The sequence below is a fragment of the Camarhynchus parvulus genome, chromosome 20 (assembly GCF_901933205.1).
Source record: "Camarhynchus parvulus chromosome 20, STF_HiC, whole genome shotgun sequence".
NCBI classification, from domain to species: Eukaryota; Metazoa; Chordata; class Aves; order Passeriformes; family Thraupidae; genus Camarhynchus; species Camarhynchus parvulus.
The window spans coordinates 5273370-5286199 of record NC_044590.1 but is presented as its reverse complement, the minus strand read 5'-3'; the positions used below and the strand labels follow the sequence as shown (position 1 = coordinate 5286199).

At 46.3% G+C, this 12830-nt stretch overlaps 1 protein-coding gene across 1 annotated transcript in view; it reads right to left on the bottom strand.

Moving 5' to 3' along the window:
• Positions 1-23: 23 nt before the first annotated feature.
• Positions 24-12830, bottom strand: part of COL9A3 (collagen type IX alpha 3 chain) — a 35061-nt gene continuing 22254 nt past the window's right edge. The window contains exons 21-32 of the mRNA XM_030963115.1: positions 12435-12488; positions 12025-12078; positions 9332-9385; positions 8416-8487; positions 5467-5502; positions 4122-4166; positions 3868-3900; positions 3351-3497; positions 2934-2988; positions 2067-2249; positions 1731-1808; positions 24-1059 (exon numbers count right to left, since the gene is read on the bottom strand). Of these exons, the coding sequence (XP_030818975.1) occupies positions 884-1059; positions 1731-1808; positions 2067-2249; positions 2934-2988; positions 3351-3497; positions 3868-3900; positions 4122-4166; positions 5467-5502; positions 8416-8487; positions 9332-9385; positions 12025-12078; positions 12435-12488 (987 nt within the window). The 3' untranslated portion in view covers positions 24-883. The remainder of the gene's footprint in view (positions 1060-1730; positions 1809-2066; positions 2250-2933; positions 2989-3350; positions 3498-3867; positions 3901-4121; positions 4167-5466; positions 5503-8415; positions 8488-9331; positions 9386-12024; positions 12079-12434; positions 12489-12830) is intronic.

The following is a 12830-nucleotide window of genomic DNA, read 5'->3' as shown; positions in this document are numbered from 1 at the left end:
AATTTGATTTGTATAATGACACTTACAACATCAAAAAGAAAAGGTTAAAAAAAATCTCCTTTTATTTTTACAACAGTTCATACAGGTGGTTTTGGCTGGACTTTAAAAGAGCATCCTTTCTTAGGTGGGGTTCCATCACAATTACTGTGCAAATAGCTGAAGTAGAGGTCATGAAAATGCTGTTACTTCATTTCCTTCGTTATCATATGGAAATATGCAAAAATTCTTCCCTGGAAATTAAAATATTTACATTACTCCTTTTGCAGAATTTGCTTGCAAGAGGATTACTGTTTACTAGTCTTGCCAAAATATTTGAGGTGCAATCTGAAAATTTCTAGCTGGCAGCACAGACTTAAGCAATGGTCATTCCTTAGGCCAGAAGGTTCAGATGTTAAAATACAGGATATTGAAATGCCTGATTTCCACTGATGGAAGAGGCAGCTCGGTGCCTGAGTGTCTCAACAACGTGTCAGAGAGCACAAACCTGCAGGTCTGAAGTCAGTGGGAGCAGCACCAAGGAATTCAATGGAAAAGGCTCAAACTTTCTTAGCAAAAAGTCGTGATCTTTAGTACAGGGGGGGTGATGGTAAAAAGGAGCAATGCTTCCTCTTGAAGGTCTCTTGAGCAAAGGGAGGAAGGAAAGGTGAGGTTGTGTAGCAGTAAAAATTCTGGGAAATAATTGGGGGGAGGAAAAGATAGTCATAAAGCATCTTTTAATTAAAGTTTTCATCTGATGCTTTCTTTTTCATAGAACTGTGTCAAAGTCTCCACTTAATGGAATAGAAGGAGCATCTGTCCTTTTAGCACTAGAAGGATTCTGTTTTCTTACAATGCACTGTTTATTTAAATATTCAGTCACTTCTTCACTTCTTGTACTGTTGGTTTATGATTTTTTGGAAGTTGATGCTGCAACAGCTCCCATGCAAGCCGACGTGTCACATATTCCTGGAGTTCCCTGAGCCCCAACAGTGCCAGGAGTCCCAGGGTCCCCTGGCAGCCCGGGTTCACCCTGAGCACCATCACGGCCGTTTTTAGTAATTCCAGGCACACCAGGTGGTCCTAAACAAGAGAGGGGAAAGATACATGAAATATTTCCATCTTTTCTTTTTTAATATCTGTATATATGTGTTGATTTTAGAGATCTTAATATACTTTGAGTGTCTGTACATCACACTTGTTATGGCCTGTTGAGTACAAGGTGTTTTCAATAAATTTACCCTGAATCTGGAGTATGTGCTTTGGATTTTTTTATCTCTAGTTATTTTATGGAAGATTCTGAGACAACGGTGTATAAATATTATAAAATTTTATGGTATAGATTTTGTGGAAAAATTTAAAGTAACATGGTTGTAAATATTTTGGCTTTATGAAATTCTGTGAATGGAGAACCTGCTTTTGGTGCCTGCAGTTTATTCATTGTACAGGTGTAATCCCAGTTAGAAAAGCTGCTTTAACAGGTGAGCAAAATAAAGAATATTCTTCCAAGTTTCCAATATATATCAATTAATTTGCATAAATTAATCTTGAATATTTTAATAAAGGAATCATCAGGAAGCAGGCACCATCCTTTCCCTTAATCTGGAGAGCCTCAGAGTTGTCACACCTTTAAATGAGTGATGATAATCTATTGCCATCAGCACGCAGAGCTGTCCCTCCTCAGCCTTCACTTCAGCCATGCAGCATTCTATTCTATTAAATTATTATTATTATTATTTTTTCCCCTCACTTACCCTGCAGCCCTTGGTCACCATCAGGCCCATCGATACCTTGGCCCACGGGTCCCTTGTCTCCCTTTTCACCAGGGTCACCTTCAATCACAAACACAATTTCCACAGTGAGCTGTGCTCTGCAGCTGGAGCCACCAACGGCACAGGGAGAGAACAGGAGGAGCTACAAATAAGTCCTCTGGGTGCTGCAGGGATCTTTGCTTACATGGCACCCCCAAGATGCACAACTCCACCCAGAGCTCCACCAAGGCCTGATCTCTTCTCCCCAGTGCTGAATTCAGTTCACCACTTATTTCAGTGGGCATAAAAGAGAAGCAAATTATTTCCCTCTGAACTTGCCTCTGGGTCCAGGGTCACCAAGCTCTCCTGTTGGCCCTCTGTAGCCAGGGGGCCCACGAGGACCAGGGTGTCCAACAATCCCCGTGCTGCCAGGAGGGCCCGGGGGTCCAGCTGGGCCCGGCCGTCCCGTCATTCCAGGAGCCAAGGGCTTCCTCAGGTTAGCAGCCAGCAGTGCAATTTGCTCTGAAAAACACAATCAAACTCTGATCTCCAACATTTGCACTCTTTCTTTAGCCAGAACTTCCTGCCACTGCTCCTGGCAGGAGGGAACAGAGAATCTGTCCTTTCTGTTTACCCGTAGCTTTTTGGGGTTTTTTACATCTCCACAGATGGAGATATTAATCATAAATCTGCAGGGTTGATTATTCCTGTTTCTAAAACCACTTTAAAGGATGTCAAGTATTCTAACAAATGACACTTAAATAATTTCCTGAAACAAACTTTAACCTCATCCCAAACAGGGGATGTAACCTCCAAATGCAAAACAGTCACTTTGAATAAAGAAGGACACTACAGGAGGACCTGCTCCAAGGAAATGAGGTGCACTGAGGAGAGGTGGAGCTCAGAATGACACAGGTTAGGGCAGGAGGTCTCACACAACACTTGTGCCAAAGTTGCTTTCAGTGCATTTTGACCATTGCCATGATGAATCATTTAAAAATACTAATTTTAGAACACCAAAAGATATCCCCAACAAAGTGACCTCCTGAATACAACAAGGTGACCTCCTGAATAATTTCCGTACACTAAAGGTCAATGTATTTTTTTTCATATAAAGACAGAAAATTAACAAACCTCAGAAGCCATTTTATGTTCAGGATTTACTCATCTGGTAATTAAAGTCATTTTTCTCTCAGTAATACTCACCATTTATCATTTCCCCACAGAGTTCTCTGATATGTTGTTCACTGGCCTCTTTGCCCTGCAGTTAACAGAAGAATTTGTCTTTGTAGGAACCTCCTTATCAATAACCAGCCCTGGCAGAGGCTGCAGGACACAAAACACATTTCCAGGAGCTTGGGAAGCAGCACAAGGTCCTGCATGAAGAGCAGGGGGTTCTTTCCCCTCTTCATGTAGGTGACAGCTTCCCTTCAGAACTCTGCTGTACAAATGGCAGCAATTAATTTTAATGTCAGGCCAGATATTTAATCTGGGGTTTATTTGGCCTTATTTTTGCCTGCTGAAATGTAGGACCTTATTTTTTGGATAGCATCCAAAACCCCACAATGCATTTTTTCCCTTCACAGGCTCCCTGACTGTGCTGCAGAAGCAGCAGATACTTACAGGAGGACCAGGTTTTCCTGTGATGCCAGGGACACCCCTCTCCCCCTGGTGACCCATGGGTCCTGGATGTCCTGGGATCCCTGGTGCTCCAGCTGTCCCATTAGGTCCTTGGACACCTTTTGGACCTAGTTCTCCTCTTTTTCCTGGCTGCAGTGAAGAATGAAAAAGACCAAAATGACTTAAAATGGAAGTCATGGTCCATTATTTTCTCTTAGGAGTTAGTTAAGACTTTCTTGAAGTTCCCTGAATGGATCTGGATGATCAGATACATTTCTGACATCCTAAGGGTGTTTCTGCATATATAGGTCATGATAAGAGGAGAAATTATCAAACAGATTTCAATATTTTGAATGCCACAAATCACCATTTTTCTCATAGATTTTATAGCATGATTGTGAGAACAACCTGCTTTAGGCAATGACACCAGGGCAGAGTTTATTCTATAGTTATAGAGGTGCAATGGTCATGCTTACTCCTAAATCCCTCAGGGCATGAGCCCCCAGTGCCTGACACTTACCTCTCCTTTTTGGCCAGGAGGTCCAAAGGGACCCTGTCAGAAAGAAAAGGAAAATAAGCAAGTGATTCATTCAGAAAATGCACATCTGAAACCCAATCTCCCAAGCTGCTGTGATGTGTGCAAGGCTTGGGTTGCCCTCTTTTCACAGCAGGGCTGGAGAGCTTGGTTAATTCTGACTGGCCACAGTGGTCCGTGGCTTTCTGCACCCATCTGTTATTTGAGGAGTCAACTGTACTGAATTGAAGGACACCTACCAGTTCTCCTTTGTCACCTGGGAGGCCATCTGCTCCAGCAATGCCCTGAGAGAGAGACCAGAGTTAACAGAGCACCTACTGCTGACAGCAAGGACCTGGATATACTCCCTGGGGCTGGGATATATCCCCTGGGACACCCTGGGGGAGATGGGGGCTCCAGCAGCCACAGCTGCTCCAGCAAGGACAAGTTCTCTCTTCCCAAAGCTGGACTCCACAGTAGCTGCTCCCCTGCTGGTGAGGGCACAGGGGCACAGGGCAGCTGGCACGAGGACTGGGTGCCCTCTGCAACAAGCTGGGACCTGGATGAAAGGCTGGATTCATATGGATGAGAACCATGAAAGACATCCACAGGCTGGCACTGGCATTCCTCACGCAGGGAACCTAAATTTCAGCTCCCCCCGCTCTGTGTCACGGAAAACAGGGTTTAAAGCCACAGGAAAATACTGATTGTCCTGTTCCCATGGCCTCCTGAGCAGGGTCCCAGCTTCATCCCACCCTCAAACTGCATGATCTCTTGGTGAGGAACATCCCTCTCCTCTCCTGGGGCAGGAATGCAAGGGTGCCTAAAGCTCCTCTGACATCGCCTGTCCCAGCCCTTTGCTGCTCACCTCCACCAGCAGCAGCCTGAGCCATCTGAGCCTGCCTGGGGGGACACAAATCCCTGCAATCCCTGCCCAGGGCACAGCACAGAGCTCTGCTATTAGAGCAGATCATGAACATTGTTATGGTGACTCCACAGCTTTCCAGGGGAAGTTTTCCAAGACAAAGATCAGGTTGGTCTTTCCCCTTAGCAACAAAACACAGACCACACTGATGCTGGTAAACCAAACCAGCAAGGCTTGCTAGGAAAGCTCCACTTTCTGCAAGAACACAGCCATGCATTAATAAAAGTATTTGATGAAAACTGGCCCAAAAGCTCATTGCTGAAATTAAACCAAGCATGGAACTTGAACAGCAAAAAGTATAAGATTAAACTATTTCATTAGTGCACCAGGCTTCGAGGTTAGGGTGAAATAGCCTTCATCAGGCACATGGAGCTGAGGAAAAGCTGCACTTCTAAACCTAACTGGGGAGGAATTTGATGTGAGGAGCTCCTGCACAGGTCCTTGTGGCTACAAAACACCCAGTGAGGGCCTGGTGTTTGTACCACAGCATTTTCATGAGTCCCCACTAGAACGGGCACCATCTGTGCCAATGCTGGGGAAATGGGACCAGAGAGGGGTTTGGTTTCTGCTGCAGAATATTTTCATTAGTGGAAGAAAAAGCCGTTTGTGCTGTCAAAGGCTGTCCCTGAAATTTGGTTTAAATGCCTTATGCTAACAACACCATGAATGTTATCACTTACCTGGTTCCCCTTGGGACCCGGAGCACCGAGAGGACCCTGAAAATAAATAAGAGAAAGAAGGAAATGAGCTCCAACTGCTACTTTGCTATCAATTCCTGGTGTGGTCAGACATTCTCAGCAAGGGGTCAGAGTCTCCCAGCTGCCAAGTTAGAGGGTACAAATCTCATTCACACTTCCTAGAAATAAGAAGGGATTTAAGCCCCCCTGCTGGCTCTGTGACACTCTCCACAGTCCCTGGTTTGTGTTGTGGGGTAATTTCTCAGCCTGTGATGTGAGAAGGAGCTTGGATTTACTTGTGGTATAAAGCAGACAAGAATATTTTCGTACCACAAGGGCAAAAAGCCAAGATGCTTTTTCAAGTCCTTATTAGACTGTCAGTTTTCCTAGGATTTAGAATTAGGTGCTGCTGATTTAAAGATTAATGGAACAACATGGCCACAGGAATAAAATACATTTAGATGATGAACTGATTATCACCTCAGGAATAATCCAGGCAATTTGGAAAATCCTTTCATCTTTATCTACCTGACATTCACATTTTCAGCCCTATTTGAGACATTTCTGCTCCAGAGAGCAGAGCCAACAGGAGTTCAGGAGAACCCCAATTTTTTTTTCTCTACTGCAAAATCTACATGTGAAATTCAGCCATTTTATCCTTCAAACAGGATTTTTATAGCACACTCATCAATCTGGCATCTGCAAACTGATCTTTTTTTATTAACTAGATCTAGAGATGGCTCAGCAGAACAGGATCTTTGAGGAGAACAAGCATACACATCAAGGACATTTTATTTTGTTCAATTCAAGCACTAAGTTAAAAAGAGGGGAGTTTTCTATTAATGAAAAATAACTCAGAAAAACAGACAATGGAATGTAGAAATGCAAGAGTGGCTAAAACTTTGTAACACCCATTTTATGTTTGCTGATGGCAAAAAGCAACATATTCCTTCCTGAACATTTTAATCTAAATTTTATACCTCTGACTTCACAGAGTCTCAAGGCTCCATGACAGTTTGTGGCAATAAAACACATTTCAGTCACCAAAGACCAAGCAAGGAGCATTCCCTTGAAGACAAGCTTAGCCCAGAGGATTTTCATTCAAAATTCCAATTCACTGCAGGAACAAGGAGTTCAGGACTGCCAGCCCCATGTCTTCACACATTTCCTCTGATCAGCTCAACAAAACTCATGGTTTTGGCCAAGCATTCAGTGCTCCAGTAAGGAGCCCAGACAGGCAATGCCCCAGGTGGCTGCTGGCATCCAGAATCCTCAGGAATTTCAGCATAATAAAAATCCTTATGAAAAATATTTGTCTATTGTTGCCTCAGTCAGCAAGAGCAGCCAAGCCCTTCCCCTCCCCATGTCCCACCCAGCAGGATGGTTGATGTATTTTATCTCAACACTGTTTTATATCTTACAGTCAAATGCACTAAACCACTGGTAATTTTCATGCCAGCAAACACATTGACTGAAATGCTGGTTTATATGCCTGAGCAGCCAGTCCAAGGACTGTGAAAAAGCCTGTCAGTACTCAGCTAGCTCAGGCATGAGGGGATGTCTCTTTTTTTCCACAGAAAAGTCTCCATCGATTTCAGGATTTCTCTTTTTCCACAGAAAAGTCTCCATTGATTTCAGGAGAGTGTGATGAGTTGGCTGCAGCTGGGACAGGGTGATTGCATCGATGCTGTGTGTGCAGCTCTCCTCTTTATCCTGACCCAGGGCAGATCTCGGGGTGCTTTGTGTGTCCCCAGCAGCACAGGCTGTTTGTTCAGGCTATAAAAACACAGCCTGAGGGTTTAGGGTGAGCCCAGCACCACCAAACCATCAAGGACCTCATCCACACCGTGTTTGAACACCTCCAGGGATGGGGACTCCACCACTTCCATGGGCAGCCTGTCCCAATGCTTTACAACCCTTGCTGGGAAAAAAAATTCCTGGTATCCAATCTAAACCTCCCCTGGTGCAGCTTGAGGCCATTTCCTCTCGTTCTGAGCAACCAACAATCACATCTCAGAGTAACTGCACTGAACTTCAGAGGCAGAAATAAAACCTAGATTATGTTTTATTGCTTTAAGCACAACGTTTTCCCTCCTTCTGCTCGGAGCAGCCCCCTGGGCACTTCATGCAGGGGCCTCTTCCCCTCTGAATGTACATTTTTCACCACAGCAAAGCCCTGAATGCAGCCAGGAGCCCCAGAGCTCCACAATAACGCTCCTGTTTCACACTTCCAGCCCACAGTCACTCCAAAAGGCTTTTTTAAACCTGCCTGGAGCCAGCACAGAAGGGCCATTGTGGAATCCCCGTGGTGCTGCTGCAGTTGCTTACACAGAAAGCAACTTAAAGCTTTTTTTTAAAAAAAAAACTTTCACCTTAAAGCTGGGGAGGAGGGAGCTGGTGAACACATGGCTCCTGTTCTCCTGAAAGCTCCCAAAATGCTGCTCACTTTGCCCTGATGGCTTCTTTCAAATGAGAATGAACTCATTTAAATAAAAAGTCACATTTATTGTGAGGTGGGATGCCCAGGTGTTTTGCTGTTCAGAAAGAAAAGTCACTGATAAAGCTGTAATTTTAAAAAAACCCCAGAGAGTCTAATCAAGCATCTCAGTAACAAAAATTAATGAATCAGCTCTCTCGTGCTCCTGGGGAGCAAGACTTTGGTTGAACCAGCGTAAGGAACAGGTGAAAATCCAAAACATTCTGTATTTTGGCTAGGATAGGGCCTGGAAGTTGCTTTTAAACAACCCACCCTGTCTGGAAGTAGTGGGAGTTTCTGGAGCGGAACAGAAGCCAGGAGCAGAGGGGACAGCATGCACGAGTCCTGCTCCCTGCCCTGAGGTCTGACTTGGGCAGCCCCAGGGACACCCAGCACAGCCACACCAGGTTTGGGTGCCCATTGCCCCCTAAATGCCCATCCCAAGCAGGAATGGGTGCCAGGAGTGCTGTCCTTACCCTGTCTCCTGTCTCTCCACGGATCCCAGTCGGGCCAGGCAGGCCAGGCTCGCCGCTGGCACCTTTGGGGCCCTGTTGGGGAAACAGCAAAACCAAGCTGCAGCTCACAGTGCCAGAACCCCTGGGAGTTCACCAGTCCCCATAGCATGTTCAGAAAGGTTATTTTTGGATGTCTCTCTCCCTTTTCCCCCAGGACCTGGGGACCGTTGTGTTGGTTGGTAGAGCTCGTTCCAGATTCTCTCCTGGTCCAAGGTCAGGCACGTGCCAAGGTGCTCCAACCTTTGCCCTGGGTCTGTCATTAATAAACCTCTTAAAATTAATAAACCTTCAATATCTGAGAGCCCACCAAGTGATGCTTCCCTCAGCCAGTGCCAGTGGGGAGTGGAGGTCCCACACTCTTGGAGAAGGGAGGAAGAAATGCTGGAGACCCCTGGAGGAATTCACTGAAGAAAAACAGAGAGCAGAGCAGCTCAAGGAGAAACTGAGGTGTCTTTACAAAGATCAAACCCAAAAAGCCATAAAAACCTTAAAATTCAGTTTGTTCCACCACCTGCCACAGGCTGGGACATCTTGCACCAGACCAGGCTGGCCTTGGACCCCTCCAGGGATGGGGCAGCCACAGCTGCTCCCAGGGAACAGGCTCAAAACTCAACCCCTCCCTCTGCAAACAAACACTGAATATAAATTGCTCCTGCAGGCAGCTTCTCTGGCCTTTTGCTCTTTCTCCCATCCCGTGGTAACGAAGGTGTCACGCTGGTTCTGGCAAATGGAAGGAGATTTCTTGCTTTCCCTCATTGCCATCACCCAAATTCTGGCCAGAGGCTTGCAGAGAGCACTGCCCTGCCAAAACACCACGATGTCCCCTGTGTCACACTGCCCTGCCAAAACACCACGATGACCCCTGTGTCACACTGACCTGGAAGCCTCGGACACCTCGGGCTCCTATGGGGCCTTGGAGGCCGAGTGGTCCCTGCAAAGAGAGAGATCAGCTTTGGTAAGTGTGGGGGCACCAGCTGTTGGTTTTTCTGGGTCTGGTTTGAAGGTACTCCAGACAGTAGTTTCATGTTCAGATTCAGGTGTTTATTATTTCTTATCAGTAAAACAGTCTCACTACTGTGAGTTCAGCAGCTTTTCATTAGAAGGCACAAAATGGCCAACAATCCCTTGTTCCAAGGTCCTTTAAGACTAAACTATCTAATTAAGAACTGACACCTGGATTATTTTCCCCTTTAACCCAATAACTGATCCCAAAGAGCTGCAATGGTGACTTCTCTACCCAATTACAAAATGCCACCCAAACCCATGGAGAAGGAGGAAGAAGAAGCATGAAGAAGAAACCCAGGACATCACCCTGTGCCCTCCATCTTGCTTCCATCCACAACATTCTAAAAATCCCAAAACCTCAATTTCTCACCAAGTCTCACACCTACACTGCTCTCTATAATCTATTTCACACTTTTGTGGATTCTAGTCTATTCTGGAGTTTAGAAAACTTTTTCCATGAATGAGGGTCAAAGCCAGTGCTGCCCTGGGGGTCAGGGCACCCCAGAGCAGACAGAGAAATATTCCCTGTGTGCCCTGGGTTTGCACAGGTGAGGAGAACATCTGGGGCCAGGTGAGTCACCTGTGCCACTGAACAGCAGTTCTGTGCTGCTGCCCCTGCAGAGTTGGTTTGGTGTTTGCTGAGCTTTGTTAATTGCATTGTTGTTAACAGAAAGGCTTATTTGGATAATCAATGCTTAAGAGCATGCCATGCTCATGAGCAGCAGAGATCAGGGACAGCAAAAAGTGGGCAGCATGACAGAGCACAGACAACATCCATTAGAGGCATCTGCTGTCCCAATATTATGCTTTTAATTGATTGCAAGGAGCTACTGCAAAACACGTGCTGCAGGCCCTTTGAAATGAAAAATGGCAATTGCATCCATTTACTTGGGCATTCTTGGTTCCAGCAATGTACAAAAAGGCAGCAGTTTATGCTGCCAGGGCTTTTAAGAGCTCACCAGACAGAACATGAACATTACCATTAGGAGTCTCTATTGCTTTCTCCTGAGAAAAAAAATCACATATCCAATAAAGATCTTGGATGAAAAAAAAAAAAACCAAAGTAAGTAATTTAGGCATTTAAATTTTGTAAACTGTCTTCTTGAAATAGATGCCTTCAGCAAGCTTCTGTCACGAGGCAGGGCTGCAGCTTTGGCTCCTTCCACTGCCATCCCTGCTGGGTGGAGCATTCAGGGACACAAATGAACCCCAAACTGGCCGCTGACATAAAGCAGCATCAGCCTCAAAAAGCTGAACAAGTGCTCAGGTATTTTTGTGGTTACTGCTTTCCACTTAGCTTTCTGCTTGTAATTCAGTAAGGAACTTTAAAAGTTATAAATACAAAGCTTTAGGGAAGTTGAGTTAAATTGCATCCAAAATGGCTCTGCTGAGCTGCTGATGGGAGCTGGAGGGACCTGACAGGTTCTGAGAAAAAGCTAAAAAACCCAAATTATTTTGAGTCAAACGGCCTTAACACTGGAAAAATCCTGCACCTCTCTTGGAACAGCCCAGTCTTAACAAATAAATTATGATTCTAATAAAACAAATCAGAAATGAGAAGCCCAGGTTAGACATAATGATGGGTTCAGCTGCAACTGCACCCCTGTCAAAACTCTGCACCAACACAATCAGCTCAGCTGCTTTTGCTTTTTGGCTTTAATAATGTGGTAGCTTTTGTGAGGCCAGCCACTCTCATGAAAAATTGCAGACATAAAAGCAAACATTATTAATACAGTTTATTTCTAAAGCTGATTTCCCTCTCCTTGGAAGTTAAAGCAGAAGCTGCTCACAAACAATAAATCATGCAGCTCAATTTCTTCCAAGTGGCACGTACCAGAAATCATATTAGACTTGCTGTAGGCTCCTGGATTTCAAAATGAGATTAAGATGGGGGAAAAAAACCAAAAGAAACAGGAAAAAAAACCAACAAAACCACTGGAAGATCAGATCCAACCCCAACACCAGGACTAACTGGGGAGTGACAAGATGAAAAAGTACCCAAGCATTTTCAGTAGTGAGATCAAAATCAGGGTTTTACCCTCCTGGTATTATTTGTTACCATCTCTGCTACTGGGCAGGGACACCATGCAGTTATTCCCAGTTTTGTTGCACCTATGGCTTCAGGTTTTGCAGGGCATCCCTCTGCTCTGCTGCAAGGAAAAGGATGCAGGACTGGGGAGGATTTCAGGTTCATGTGCTGGTGGCAAAGTCCATTGTAACAGTGAAGTTCTGCTTCCCTAATGCCTCACTTCAGCCCTGGCAGAACCCTCCTGTTCCTGTGCAATGCGGGGCTTGCTGACTGCCCAGCCTCTCCTGCAGCTCCACAAACCTCCTGGGAGCTGCAGTTTGCTCTGCCAAGGGAAATGGGGGGATCCCTCGGCATTTGCACGGAGCTGTCAGTGGGAACAGGGCCTGACCCAGCCTGGGGAGGAATTTCTCTGCTGCCAAAGCTCCCCAGAGACACCACTGAGAGAGAAAGTGGCTTTTCACTGCAGCCTGAGAGTGACCCCCCCATCCCAATCCTATGCTGGCACCTCTCTGGTTCTCAGCCAGCTCTGTACTTACAGTTGCTCCTCTGGGTCCTGGCAGACCTCTCTCACCAGGGATGCCAACATCGCCCTGGCAGGGACACCAAAGTCAGCTGTGAGGTTCAGGAGGCACAAACCCACCCTTCCCAGCCCTCTGGGGCACATTCCTGCATCCCAGGCTGCTCAGCCCCCAACTCCTGCCCCCCTGGCCCCTCTGCCAGCCCACTGCTGGTGGGTTTTGCCCAGCACCAGTGCCCAGCCAGCTCAGTGCTCCCTGGGAGCTCCACACCACTGTGCAATGCCTGGAGTGCTCAACCCCCTGGGACTGCAGGTGCTGCATCGCTGGGAGCTTTATCTATGCAAGGAAGCAACACGTGAGCTCCAGCTGCCCAGTTTGGTTTAAAACTCACCAGCAGAGCCCGTGGTAAGTGGGAATGTGGCACTTACAGGGATGCCTGGCTCTCCAGAGGGACCTGCCTCTCCCATCTCTCCAGGGCTGCCCTGCAGAGCACAAAGCAAACACACAGTGAGGGCAGCACTTCAGGGAGTTAAAACCTGGATCAGGAAATAAAAACAGCTTTGAAGTTTTACAGTTTTAGGGCAAAACTCGCAGCACCAGAGGACAGGTGAGCTGCACACTCTCTCCTGGCGCCAGGGGCCAGTTGGGGCTGCCAGCCCCAGGCAGGGTGCCCATGTCCCACAGGATGCCAGGACATCCCATCCCATTCCCTCCTGCACCCCCTTCACAGCAGGAGGAGATTCCTGCACCACCTTCCTGCAGCAATATGATGCAGAGGGAACAATTCATAAAGGAGAGGGACAGGGGGAAAAAAGGACACCTCT